This window comes from Elaeis guineensis, chromosome 6, assembly GCF_000442705.2.
Source record: "Elaeis guineensis isolate ETL-2024a chromosome 6, EG11, whole genome shotgun sequence".
In the NCBI taxonomy this organism is placed as follows: Eukaryota; Viridiplantae; Streptophyta; class Magnoliopsida; order Arecales; family Arecaceae; genus Elaeis; species Elaeis guineensis.
Genome location: NC_025998.2, coordinates 87,596,424 through 87,609,641, shown reverse-complemented (window position 1 = coordinate 87,609,641; position 13,218 = coordinate 87,596,424). Strand labels below are relative to the sequence as shown.

The window sequence follows — 13,218 nt, the reverse complement described above, 5'->3', positions numbered from 1 at the left end:
TGAAATATACTCTTATGTTTATTTGCAACATTATTCTTGAAAATTATATAATATCTGAATTATCTAGTTGAGATATTTGTTACTTACTGGGTTGTCTAGCTCATTACCTTTCTTTCTATTTTTCAGATTCAGATAATTAATTTCGAGCGTGGAAAGAAATATTGGGATAGAGCTTTTAGAGGCGAGATTTAACATTGTCAACTTCATTGAACTTAGATCTGTTGTTTTATTTTTTAGTAAAATTTTATCGGATGTAAGATATTTATTTTAATTACTTGAATTAGAGTTGAATAATAAATATTTGAATTTATTCCGCTGTGATGCATTGATATCGTGATGAGATGCCTTGCATGCTTATGGAGAGAGTTCTTCATAAATATACGGCGGTTGCCATGTCCCTCGATTCACAATCTCGGACTGGGGGCGTGACACTTTCCATGCAGGAGTTTGCAGACGAATAGCTGATTTCTTGGAAGCACTGGACTACAGGAGCATAAGTGCCACTAAAAGTGGTACATTGATTCAGTGTACTAGCAAAATGTCATTGGTATGCAGATTTAACAACGACCAGGTCATCAGCTATGCAAGGCCAAATATTTTTGTCTAAAATATCATTATAAATGGCATGCCAGCAAAGAAATTATTCAACAACAAACCTTTGAAACTCAGATAACACCTCAAGCTACCATGATCTGTCCAAGCTAAGTAAATAAGAAATGATGATGCAAGAAGTGGCGGCCCAAGAAACCATAAGATCTAAAAACAGCACTTGCTGTTCATGATCAAAGTACAAGCCGTTGTTTGACCACACCAGCCAAAACCTCCTAAACATCCCAGCATCACGTAGCATAAAACAAGCCTTCTGAAAACGGTTCTCATTATTCTTCTGTTACCGAGTCCCTAAGAGCTAACATTATGTCAAGTCTTATCTCTAAATACTTGGTTGTACTGCTTGTATGCATTTATCAGAAAAAAGAAAAAGATGGGAGAGGGAGGGGCATGCAACCACACATACATAAAATTCGTTTGAAATTTCCCATCATATTTCTTGAAAGATGTATGAGCCATCCAACAAAAGACATGCTCATTATTAAAAATTAAATTCAGATAATCAGGAACTTATTATATTTCATGCAACAAAGAAAAGCAAAACCTTGCCCTCATGCTTCCCATCCTCGCAGGACGGTTGCTCGTGCAACCCGGTTGACTCCAAGGGTGAAGGCTCCCATGCGGAGATTGCAGTTGTGGGTCTTGCACATTTCCTTCACATCTTTGAAACCTCTGGTCATGTATGTCTTCAGCTCAAAGTTCACCTTCTCTTCATCCCACATGAACCCTTGGATATTCTGCATGTGGGAGAACAAATAGACTATGTAAAGGATTGCATCAATAAATAATAAGAATGCAAGAACTACATATTTTATAAATCAAGCATTTATCTCTTGTAATATCTGTTGATTAATGGCTTTCTAGTTTACTTTTGTAGGTTCACTTGCATGGAGGAAAGGACTACTTGACACTATCCTCTGGTCCTCAAAAGGGAAAAATGATGGTAAGTGAAGCCATGGCCAATGCCATGATACCCACTTACATTGTCACAGGCATTTGAAACATGTCTCGGACCTATTTTTGGTGGTATCCTAGAGCTCTATTTAGTAGGCATAATTATCATGCTGCTATAATCCTTGGACAGGTGGCTGGTATGAAGGGTCAAGTACTCATCCTCCATGACAATGTGACTTAGTAATTCATAAAACCAGATTTCAGGATCATGTGAGAAAAAATGATATTACCCTCCCATATGCTTATTTTTCCTAGTGCACTACCTTTCCTCGAATAACTTTCACAGGAAAACACACAAAGATTTAGTGGCTGGTTGAATTGCTTTCATACAGTCCATATACCCAACAGGCAGCTCAAAGTATGCCATAGGTACATGTATATGTCCTACTTTAACAATCTACCGGTGTATCATTACAAGAACCAAAAAGTACCTTTTTTTTCCCTAAGCACTATCTCTCACCTTTGGGGAACAATGTTAACAAATTATGTTTTCTTGCAGACTCAGAAACCCTAGCAGCATTCCAGATTGAACCAACAAAGGCACAATTTGGTTGACCTGTTGTCAGTTTGAGCCTGTAGGGAGAGTAATTCAAATGGGCTAACAGATGCATGTCTGTGATCATGGGATTTGGTTGTTTTGTTAGTTTAGTATTTTATTAATTGGTTGTTCTAAATTTCTAGTTAGTTGATAGAGTCTTTAAGTGCTGTTGATAGGGGTCAATGCATTCTGATAGCAAATTTAGGAAGTAGTGGCCACGTGTGACTAATTGTCAGGAGGTGCATATTTATTTAAACACTAGTTAGTTGTTTGTTGAGTAGTAGTCTGCTTTACAGATTAAAAAATTTCTGTCGACAAAGTTCATTCCTTTCATATTTGCTGTGTGCGTTTTCCTTCTTGAGTGAGATTCCAGTTTTACTTTAACAGAGTTTGGTATCAGAGCAGGTTAGAATTTTGTGAATTCCAATTTATTATGGCTTCTACTAGTGTTAAAGTAAACTCATCTCAAAATATTCCCATCTTTACCTGTCTCAATTACCAGTTCTGACATATCAAGATGAGGATTCAATTTATGTCCAATGATTTACGGGACTTGGTGGAGAATGGCTTTGCTGATCTTGGCGATTCAGAACAAGATACAAGATTGACTGTAGCCCAATGTAATGAGCTGAAGGAAAAGCAAAAGAAGGATGCCAAAGCTTTATCTCTAATCTGGCAAGCACTGGATGATGCCTTCTTTCCTTGGGTTATGGCTGCCTTTACACTGAAGGAACCTTGGGATCTGTTCAAAGAAGAGTATCAAGGCACAAGTAAACTTGTTGCAGTGTAGTTGCAGACTATGCAGTAAGAATTTGAGAATTTGTCAATGAAGCCGTCGGACTCCATTCAAGAATTTTTCTCAAAAGCTTACTCAGTGGTGAATCAGATTAGATCATTTGGAAAAGAATTGACAGACCAAAAGATAGTTGAGAAGGTTTCATGAAGCCTTCTTTCCAAATTTGATCATGTTGTAGCCGCAATAGAAGAATCAAAAGATCTATCTACCTATTCTCTTCATGAGTTGATGGGGTCTCTTCAAGCACATGAGCAGCGGATGAACAAGACAACTGAAACTTCTCTCCAGCAAGCTTTTCAATCCAAGGTTGATCTAAAGAAAAGTCAAATGACACTGGACAAGGAAATTCTAGTTGACGGCATGGCGAATCATCTCGTGGAAGAGGAAGAGGTAGAGGCAAAAACAATGGCCAGCAAAGAAATTTTAATAGAAGTAACAATGCTAACTCTATTCCTTGTTCATATCATGGAAGATCAAACATGAAGATAAAGATTGTTGGTATAAAGAGAAATATGGACAAAACAAAAATGCTCCTCAATGTTATTATTGCAAAAGATATGGCCATGTTGAAAAAAATTGTAATCAAAAGGCTAAGGACCAAACAAATTTGCATGAAGAAAAAGATGCTTCTAAAGAAAATTTAATCCCGACTAGTTTAACCACTCATGTAGACATGCTTGAAGATGTTTGGTACCTTGATAGTGTTTGTAGTGACCATATGACTGGCATCAAAGAGATCTTTATGGAGATTGATGAGTCCATGAAAACACAAGTTGGGCAACCATGTTTAGGTATGCGGAATGTGTACTATTGTTGTGATGTCAATATTCGGAAGGAAGTGCATTCATGATGTTATGCATGTTCTTGATTTAGCTCATAATTTGCTTAGTGTGGGTCAATTAATGAGAACAGGCTATTATGTTATGTTTGATAATGATGAATGTATGATATATGATAAAAAAGGAGCATGAACTTAGTCTACTCAGTCAAAATGTCAGAAAATAAAATATTTCCACTTGTATTTTCAAAAGTCTCGATTAATACCTTCAGTGCATCCAGTGGTAATTTTATGCTTTGGCATCAAAGGTTTGGCCGTCTTAATTATGGCAGACTAACCTTGTGTTGCTGCAAGGCTCTGGAGGTGAGGTCGGTAATAAACCAAGCTAGAGAGTTGAGGGTTGAGCCGATTTGAACTGCGAACAAAACCTGCAAAAAAAGTCCTAAAACCGTGAGGTGCCCTCCGATTTAGGACCCTCTGATGTTTAAGTCAGCCGGAATCTTGAGAACAGGTGGCGGAAATGGAGAAGTAGAAAGCAAGAATTGAGAATTTAAGAGTAGAGAGAAGTGAAGAGAACTCTGATTTCTTAGTAAAAAATTTAGCAGAATTTTGTCTCTGTGAATTCAGACATACCTCCCAGAGAGCACCCTGTCTCCCTTTATATAGAAGGAGCTTTCTTAGGCCTTAAAAAAAAATTGTTAAGTCGTTAGAGATCTTTTAGGCTGTTAGACCGTTAGAGATCTATTAGGCTGTTGGAGATCTGTTAGGCCGTTGGGCTATTAAGCTGTTATAACAGAATGATCAGCTGTGCAGAGATTGTGAGGCGGCCACCCACGTGACGATCAGCTGTAATATAGCTGGAAGACAGTTACTGCTGAGCTGGATGATAACTACTGGATAACCGTCTATATTTTTGATGGCACGTCGGTAATAGATCGATGTGAAATAGCCGATTTCGGTAACTATCTGAGCTAGGCATTATGCCTTTAATGTTGATAACTATGTCGGATGCTAACCAAAGTAAGGTGTCGCAGATCGGACACAAACTAAGATGAGCATCCCGCTTACTAGCAGTTCTGGATTAAATCGATTTAACAGATAGCGATGAGGATGCAGGTCGGTCATTGATCGATGTCATCATGAGAGAGCTATTAACTCAAATAATAATTAGCCACCACGTGTCCAAGCGATGATGAGGTCGAATAATATACACCAACATATGCCCCCCACATGTTTTGACCAATGTCGAGCTTCAAAAACTTAAGGAGAAATACTCAATTCCTAAAGAGTTCCAACTAATAGAACCAGATTGGGATGGTAGGATAACTGAACCTCCAGATGGTTGTGTCACATTTTACGATGAGGTTCTTCGGTCTCATCTTCACTTTTCTTTATATTCCTTTTTTAGCAATGTTTTTGACTTTTATAGAATCCACCCAGTTCAAGTCACTCCCAATGCCATTAGGGCAATCATAGTTTTCATCATCTGCTGTAAATTTTCCGTCATAGAACTTAGGATTTCTCTCTTTAGGGTAATTTTCATCCTAAAGAAATACCCAAATAAAAAAGGCAGGTGGTATTTTTCACCTCGACCAAGGTGTAAATTCAGTCCTACCCTTCTTCCATTCATAACTAGAAAAACTATTTCTTTTTTGTTTCCTCCGATGTTCCATAAGGTTTTAGCTGTAAATGGCATACCCCGAAACCAAATGAAACTCACACAATGAAGTACTTTTTGGGGATGAGGAGGTTTTTGCAGAGCTTTTGGGTATGAAAGTACCTAAAATAAGCTTACGGGTGATGGATCAGTCTTTTCTTGAAGCCGGCATCAGTCAAGTCTCTCCCCAAGGCAAGTCCGATGTCGATTTTTTCAATAGCTTTACTATTTTTTATCAATATCTTTATCCACTAATAACTTTTTCTTTTCATGGAACAGAAATAATGAAGTTCAATATGCAGAAGTTGGTGGAAGCTAAGAAGAGAAAAATCTAAGCCGATCAGCCTGTTGCAGCCCCCACACCCAAGAAGGCCAAGGAGTCTGCTCCTTCGAGGTCTGCTGCCTCCCAACCATCATCCGAGGCCTTAGTCATGACATCGATGTCATGCCAATTTCTGCTGTTATCCTAAAGCCAGCTCGTAATTCGATCGAGGTGGTTCGACCGCCACCTCCAAAGGGACCAACACAAAGAAGGGGTCCTCCCCAGCGCCTCCTCTGACGTCGGCCAGGGTAGCTCGGCCAGCCGACCAGCACTCTATGTCCTAAGCATCAGAGAATCTGCCATCCACTTTGTCAGAGGCAATAGACTTGGCGAAGGCGTCACTTCTGAAGATGCCAAGGCTGACCCGAGACCTTTTCGCCAAGATGATGCCCCAAAGAGATCTCGACTTTCGGAGGAGAGATCTTTCTATAGATCAACTAGCGAATTATGGGTTCCCCAGCATTATAGACGTAAGTGCCCATTTCCCTTTTTTCTTTTCTTTTTTCTTCTTTTTCTCTTCTTTTTTTTTACATCAATTTTTATCGATCTAGCCATATTTTTCTTTTCTGTTCTCTTCCCCCCCACTTTTTTACATCAGCTTTTAGCCGATCTAATCATGATCCTTTTTTATTTGTTCTTTTTACAGTCCGCCATGTACTTCAGGCTATTGCACGAGCACATGACGTGGTTCTATGAAAATAAAAATCCCTAAAAAAGGGGCTCAAGCCCGAGAAGGAGGCCAAGAAGACGGTTGAGGAAGCCGAAAAGGCAACTGAGAAGAAAGCTGCCAAAGAGAAGGAAGGAGCGAAGGGGCTGAAGAAACAGCTCCAAGAAAAAATGGATACAATAAAGGATAAGAATAAACAGCTGATGGACAATCAACGTCAACTCAATGAAAAGATAATCAGTTGATCGAAAAAGACAATCAGCTGCAGAAAAATATTGAAAGGATCTCCGAACTGGAGAGCAAGCTGAAAGAGGCTGAAGACACCATCAAAAAATGTGACGAGACCTTGGTCACATATTGACGTCAGTTCGATAAGGACAAGGAACGAATGTCTTGACTTATCGAGGAGTATAGAGCTCGGAGGCTTTTTAGGATGAGATGATCGAAGCCTCAGAAGGGGCCTTTAACTATGGCTTCAAGAGCTGCCAAAGCTTGATCATCAAGCTATTTCCAGTCCTTCACCTCAGCAAGGTCACAATAGAAGCAGCAGCTGAGGTAACTTCTGATGCCACCGCCATCCAACTTCCTTCAACTCCTCTCAATGCACCTTCGATCGAAGTCCCAGCCAGTCCGACTAAGGTCGTCACCGTGGAAGCTTCCTCGGAGGAAAAGGCCAAGGAAAAATGCAGCTCAGCTCCTCCAGCAAAAGATTCTCCAGTTAAAGCCTGACATGTATTTTTCTTTTCTTTTCAACTTTTGTATCAACCTGATGTGCATTTTTGTAACCATTCTTTTCATATCAATGAAACAGAACTTTTTTAAAATCTATGTTTGTCTTTTTAACCAATCTCAGATAATCCGATCTGAGTTTTCATTATTTCAAGATGCATATGTAATTTTAGGTCAGTTAGTCAAATAGGTCGAATGATGATTTTCAGATCAGAGAAACAAAATAAATCGATGTGGCTAACTTTAACAAGTAATCTTCATCATTGAACTGAATTGAATCAGATTATGTAACTAGAGATAAATCAATCTCTATTAATAAATCAATCTCTAATAATTCAATGTAAAGGTTTTAAAAATACCTTTAACTGAAGTTGAGGTGACAGATCAGATTTTATCATCCATAGACCTATAATCCACATTATCCTCTCGTAGTCATCATTAGAGAAATCCAATTATAGATCTGGGCACTCTTTCCACAGAATTTAGCCCATTCCTTCATATTTCTTGATAAGGCCTGATCTAGAGATCGGATGTTCCAAAATTGCTTGGTAAGATCCAATCTGGAGATCGAGTGTTCCCCACTTTTTGGTGAGATCCAATCCAAAGATCGGATGTCTCACATTTTTTGGTTAGGTCCAATCTGGAGATCGGGTGTCTCACATTAGGTTGTCCTGATTTGATCGAAATTTTCATGGCCTTAACATGGCCTTTCCCGACCTCATTTGGACATCTTGATTTTCTTCTTATAATCATCCTCATTTGATCGATTTTTACCAATCTAATTTGGATGAAGAAGGATTCTTCAATGAAAATTTTGGCATGAACTTTGTCTTTATTGGGACAAAAATTGAATGCTTTATTGAAAAGATTTCATTAATAGTACATTCTGAGATTTTCAGTATTTTACGTTCTTGGGATGGTTGTACCATCTAGATTTTCAATTCGATAGTCTCCTGGACGAATTACTTCAGTAATCCGATATTGTCCTTCCCAGTTCGCAGCGAGTTTTGCTTGTTCCATTGGTTTTGAAACTTTAGCTCGCTGAAGAACTAGATCGCCCTTGTGAAAAATTTTGGGCTTCACTCGAGAATTATAATATTTGACTACTCTTTGTTATAAGCTGCCATGCGAATCTGAGCTCTCTCAGATTTTATCAAGAAATTAAGATCATTCCTCAATCGATCTGAATTGCTTTCAGCATAAAAATCTTTTGTTCTGATCGTAGGAAGATCGATCTCAACAAATATCACTGCCTCTATTCCAAAGGTAAGTTTAAAGGGTGTTTCCTTAATTGGTATCCGAGATGTAGTTCTGAAGCCTAGAGAATATTATAAAGCTCTTCTGCCCAGAGTCCTTCAGCTTCAGTGAGCCTTATTTTTAAACCCTTAAGGATAGTTCTATTAGTGACTTCGGTTTCTCCATTTGACTGTGGATGTCCAACCAAAGTGAATCTGTGATCAATATAGAGCTCAGAATAGAATTTCTTAAACTTTTGATTATTAAATTACCGCCTATTATCAGTGATTATGACTTGAGGCAAACTGAAACAGCAAATAATCGATTTCCACACAAAATTTCTCATCTTTTTCTTAGTGATTTGTGCTAAAGGTTCAGCCTCCACCCATTTAGTGAAATAATCAATGGCTACCATCAAGAATTTTCTATCCTGTGGCCATTGGAAAAGATCCCAGAATATCCATTCTCCATATAGCAAAAGACCAGGGTGCTGTGATAGAAATGAGCTCAGATGCAGGCTGATGTTGAATATTGGCATACCTTTGACACTGATCACAATTGTTGACTAGATTGGCAAAATCTTTTTGAATGATAGGCCAATAATAATCTTGTCAGATTATTTTATAAGCCAAAGATCTGCTCTCCAAGTGATTATCGAAGATTCCTTCATGAACTTTTCAGAGAGCATAATCAGCTTCTGATGGTCTCAAACATTGCAGCAATGGAGAGGAATACGATCTCTTATATAACTGGTTATCTAGAATGACATACCACGGGACTTGTCTTTTGATTCTTCTTGCTTCAACTGGATTAGCCAGCAAAACTCCTTTGGTGAGGTATTCCATCAATGGATCAATCCAGCTAGGCTCATGTTCAATTTGGGCAATAAGCAAGGCCTCAATACTGGACTTTTCAAGGACATCAATAGAAATATTTGAATTAAGCTCAGAGAAATCTGATGTGGCCAAATGAGATAGAGTATCAGCTCGGGCACTTTCCAACTTGGGTATCTGTATGACCTCTAGATCTTCAAAGTTTTTTGACAATTCTTTCACATTATATAAATATTGAGACATAGTAGAATCTTTAACTTCAAATTAACCTCGCACTTGGCCGACGATAAGCTGAGAATCAGTAAAGACTTTGAGCTTGTTAACACTGAGCTCTTTAGCCATCCCAAGTCCTGCAATCAATACTTCATATTCTGCTCTGTTATTTGAAGTATTAAAATTGAATCTCAGAATACGTTCAGTGACAATGCCTTCTGGGCTTGTTAGAATCAAAACAGCTCCATTTTTTTTGAATTAGAAGCTCCATCAGCATGCAATATCCAGAAAGAGTCTGTATTGACATTTTTCAAATCTTCTGAGACTGGCTCTTCATCGAGAATAGAGCATTCAATAATAAAATCAGCTAACACTTAAACTTTCAATGAAGACCGAGATCGGCGGTGTATATCAAGCTCGCTCAATTCAATAGCCCATTTAGCAATCTGACCTAAAATATCAAGCTGCTGCAAAACTGACTTTAGAGATTGATCGATCAAAACTATGACAGAATGAGCCTGAAAATAAGATCGAAGCCGTCTTGCCAATGTGATAAGAGCATAAATTATCTTTTCAGTTTTATAATAATGAATTTTTGCATTTCTAAAGAATTTGCTTGTGTAATAAATTGGCCTTTGTGTTCCTGCATCACTTTAGACCAAAAATCGAGCTAACAACGTTAGCTGAAACAGATAAATACATGAATAACTCCTCACCTTCCACCAAAAAACTTTGATAATAATGGAGTGGATCCGAGATATTTCTTGAGGTCGTTGAAAGCAACTTTTGATATGCCTGAGAATTTTAAAGAAAGAAAGACTTTTTTCGACTGATCTGAAACTAAATCAGCTGAGAGAAAATATTCGCCTAGTGAGCTGCTGAAATTCTTTAATGGAGTTTGGATGCTTCATTTCAAATAGAACTCGAATTTTTTCAGAATTGGCTTCGATTTCTCTTTGAATCACAAGAAAATCCAAAAAAATTTTCGAAATCACTCTGAAAGCATATTTGTTGGGATTGAGTTTCATTTGATACTTACGAAGTTCATCAAAGGCTTCTTTCAGATCGGTAATGTGCCAATCTGCTTCAATGCTTTTTACTAACATATCATCAACATAGATCTCCATATTGTGATCAATTTACTGCTTAAAGGTCTTGTTCACCAAGCATTGGTATGTGGCACCTATATTTTTAAGACCAAAAGATATCATTTTATAATATACATACCTCTTTCAGTGATAAAGGCCGTATTTTTGTCATCTTCAGGTGCCATTTTAATTTGATTATAACCAAAAAAAGCATCCATGAAACTCAACAATCTATCCTGAGGATGCATCAATAAGCCGATCAATCCTTAAAAGTGGAAAACTGTCTTTTGGACAAGCTTTGTTAAGATCGGTGTAATCAATACAAATCCTCCACTTTTTATTGGTTTTCTTTACCATGACAACATTTGCGATCCACTTCGGGTACTGGGCTTCTCTAATAGATTTGGCCTTCAATAATTTATCAACTTCCTCGTCTATTGTTTTCTGCCTTTCTGGAGCAAAGCTTTTTTTCTTTTGCTGCACTAACTTATGTTTTGGATCAACATTGAGCTTATGCACAATAACATCAACTAAAATTCCAAGCATATCGAAACCTGACCAGGCAAAGATATCGGCATTTGCCCAAAAAAAAGATATCAGTTTCTCCCTTAAGTCGGGCTCTAGTAAAGATCCGATCCGAACTATTTTTTCTGGATCATTATCCAAAGGAACAGTAACAAGCTTCTCGACTGGTTCTCCTTGATTTTTTCCAACATCAGCTTTATTTTTCTGAACGTATATTTCAATTGGTAAAGCTTCCATTGATCTCTTCATTTTTGTTGCTATCAGGAAGCACTGTGTATTGAGCATTTGGTCTCCTCGCATTTCTCCGACTTCATACTTAGAAAACGAACTAACGGGTGATAAGTGAAAACTACAGCTTTAAAAGCATTGAGTCCAGGTCGACTAAGAATTGCATTGTAAGCCGATGGCACTTTAACGATCAAAAAAGTAAGTCTTACAGTTGACTGATAAGGTTCCATGCCCGCAGTGACTGGCAAAGTAATTTCTCCTTCCATATTTACAGAATTCCCAGAGAAGCCGATCAAGGGGATGCCGACCTGCTTCAGCTGACCTGCCAAATTCATTTTTTGGAATGTGTCATAAACTGATACATCAACAGAGCTTCCATTATCAACTACTATTTTTTTCGCATCATATTTTGCTATTGTCATAGAAATGACAACAACATCATTGTGAGAAGTTTAAACTCGTTTGACATCATCATCAAAAAAAAAAAAACAGTATTATCTATGCATTGACATTTTTGATAGCTCCCAGTCACTTCAGCTGTCTTCTCAGTTTCACTGAGATCGAGAATCATGTTGATAACTCCAGTGGTAGGTCTGTTCAGGTCATTCTCATTGTCTGGCTTCTATCACTGGTCATCAGACTGATTGGCCCGATCTTGGACATACTTGCTAAGTTGACCTCAACGTATCAGTGCCTCAATTTCATCTTTCAGTTGCCGGTACTTCTCAATGTCATGACTGTGATACCAATGGTAGTAGTAGTACTTTCTTTTATCTCTTTTTGCTAGTGGGGCCCTTATAGGGCTAGGTCAGCGAAGATATCCTTGATCCTCAATCTCCATCAATATCTGAGCTTGAGGGGCAGATAAGTGTAAGAATCAAATCGTCGAGGGGGGCTCCCGGATCTCGGATTTTTCCAAGGTCAATCAGAGTTATTTTGTTGATTTTTGCGGTCTTCCCGAGGCCACTTTTTTCCACTTTCTTTCTTTCTGGCTTGACGGAGTACGCTTTCTTCTTCTTCTTCAGCTTGAGTATACTTCCATACCCGGACAAGCATTTGCTCATAATTATCCAAGTAGTTCTTATTAAGAGAGAAGATCAAGCAGTTGCTCCTGAGTCCCTGCTTCAGAGCTGCCATAGCAACGGACTCATTGAAGTTCTTGACTTCCAGTGTAGCTGCATTGAAGCGTGCAATATAATCCCGCTGAGATTCACCTTCTTGCTGCTTCACAGTAAAAAGACTTAATATTTTTCAGGTGAACCCTATTATTGCCAAAATAGGTAACAAATAGTTTCGCTAACTGTTCGAAAGAAGAAATAGATCCTGATTGGAGGCCAGAGAATCAGATTCTTGTAGATTTTTTGAGAGTGATGGGGAAGGTGATACAGAGTAGGACATCAGATGCCTTTTGTAGCCTCATAATGGCTCTAAAACTTTCCAAGTGGTCTAAAAGATCAGTGGAGCCGTCAAATGACTCCACAGTATGCATCTTGAACCGTGAAGGGACCGATTCATCAAGGATCTGCTAAGAAAAGGAAGAACAAAGGCTGAAATCCCTTCCACCCTGTGAGCTTTCAATCTGAATTTTCATCAATTTCTTTTCAAGATTTTGGATTTTTGGCCCAAGACCTTCTTCTACACTCATCTTTTTATTGGGAATAGATGATTTTGCCCCTCAAGACTGATCCATAAGATCTAGAGCATGATTATAAGGGGGATCTTAAGGAACTTATTGCTGGGAATGATGGGATTGGACCACTTGAGGGGTTGCTTCCTGTTGCTGCTCAGTGGTATGTTGGACTTGTTGTACTACTGTAGTAAGGGCCGGAACCTACTGTACCAGGAGACTGAATTACTGTGGATCAATAGCTATTAACGGTTGAGTGACTTTCTGAGCATCTCCAAGAGAATAGGTAGCAGGTGGAGGATGAATTGATGCTTTTTTGTGTTAAATGTATGTCCTAAAAACCAATATGACTGACACATTGTAATAAATCTAAGACACAATTTTGTACTTAAAATATTGATTTGATCAATAAAAGAAT

General features: G+C 38.4%; 1 protein-coding gene across 5 annotated transcripts in view; it reads right to left on the bottom strand.

The window, feature by feature from the left end:
- Positions 1 to 1,021: 1,021 nt before the first annotated feature.
- The window catches only part of LOC105034975 (glutamate dehydrogenase 1, mitochondrial), a 68,087-nt gene continuing 55,890 nt past the window's right edge, over positions 1,022 to 13,218 (bottom strand). Inside the window, exons 9-10 of one of the 5 annotated variants that reach the window (XM_073259555.1) lie at positions 4,014 to 4,152; positions 1,022 to 1,346 (exon numbers count right to left, since the gene is read on the bottom strand). In XM_073259555.1, coding sequence (XP_073115656.1) covers positions 1,321 to 1,346; positions 4,014 to 4,152 — 165 coding nt within the window. In that variant the 3' untranslated portion in view covers positions 1,022 to 1,320. Of the gene's footprint in view, positions 1,347 to 3,941; positions 4,153 to 13,218 lie in introns of all 5 variants that reach the window. The other 4 variants (XM_010910342.4, XR_012142146.1, XR_830269.4 and 1 more) reach the window with 4 other exon arrangements.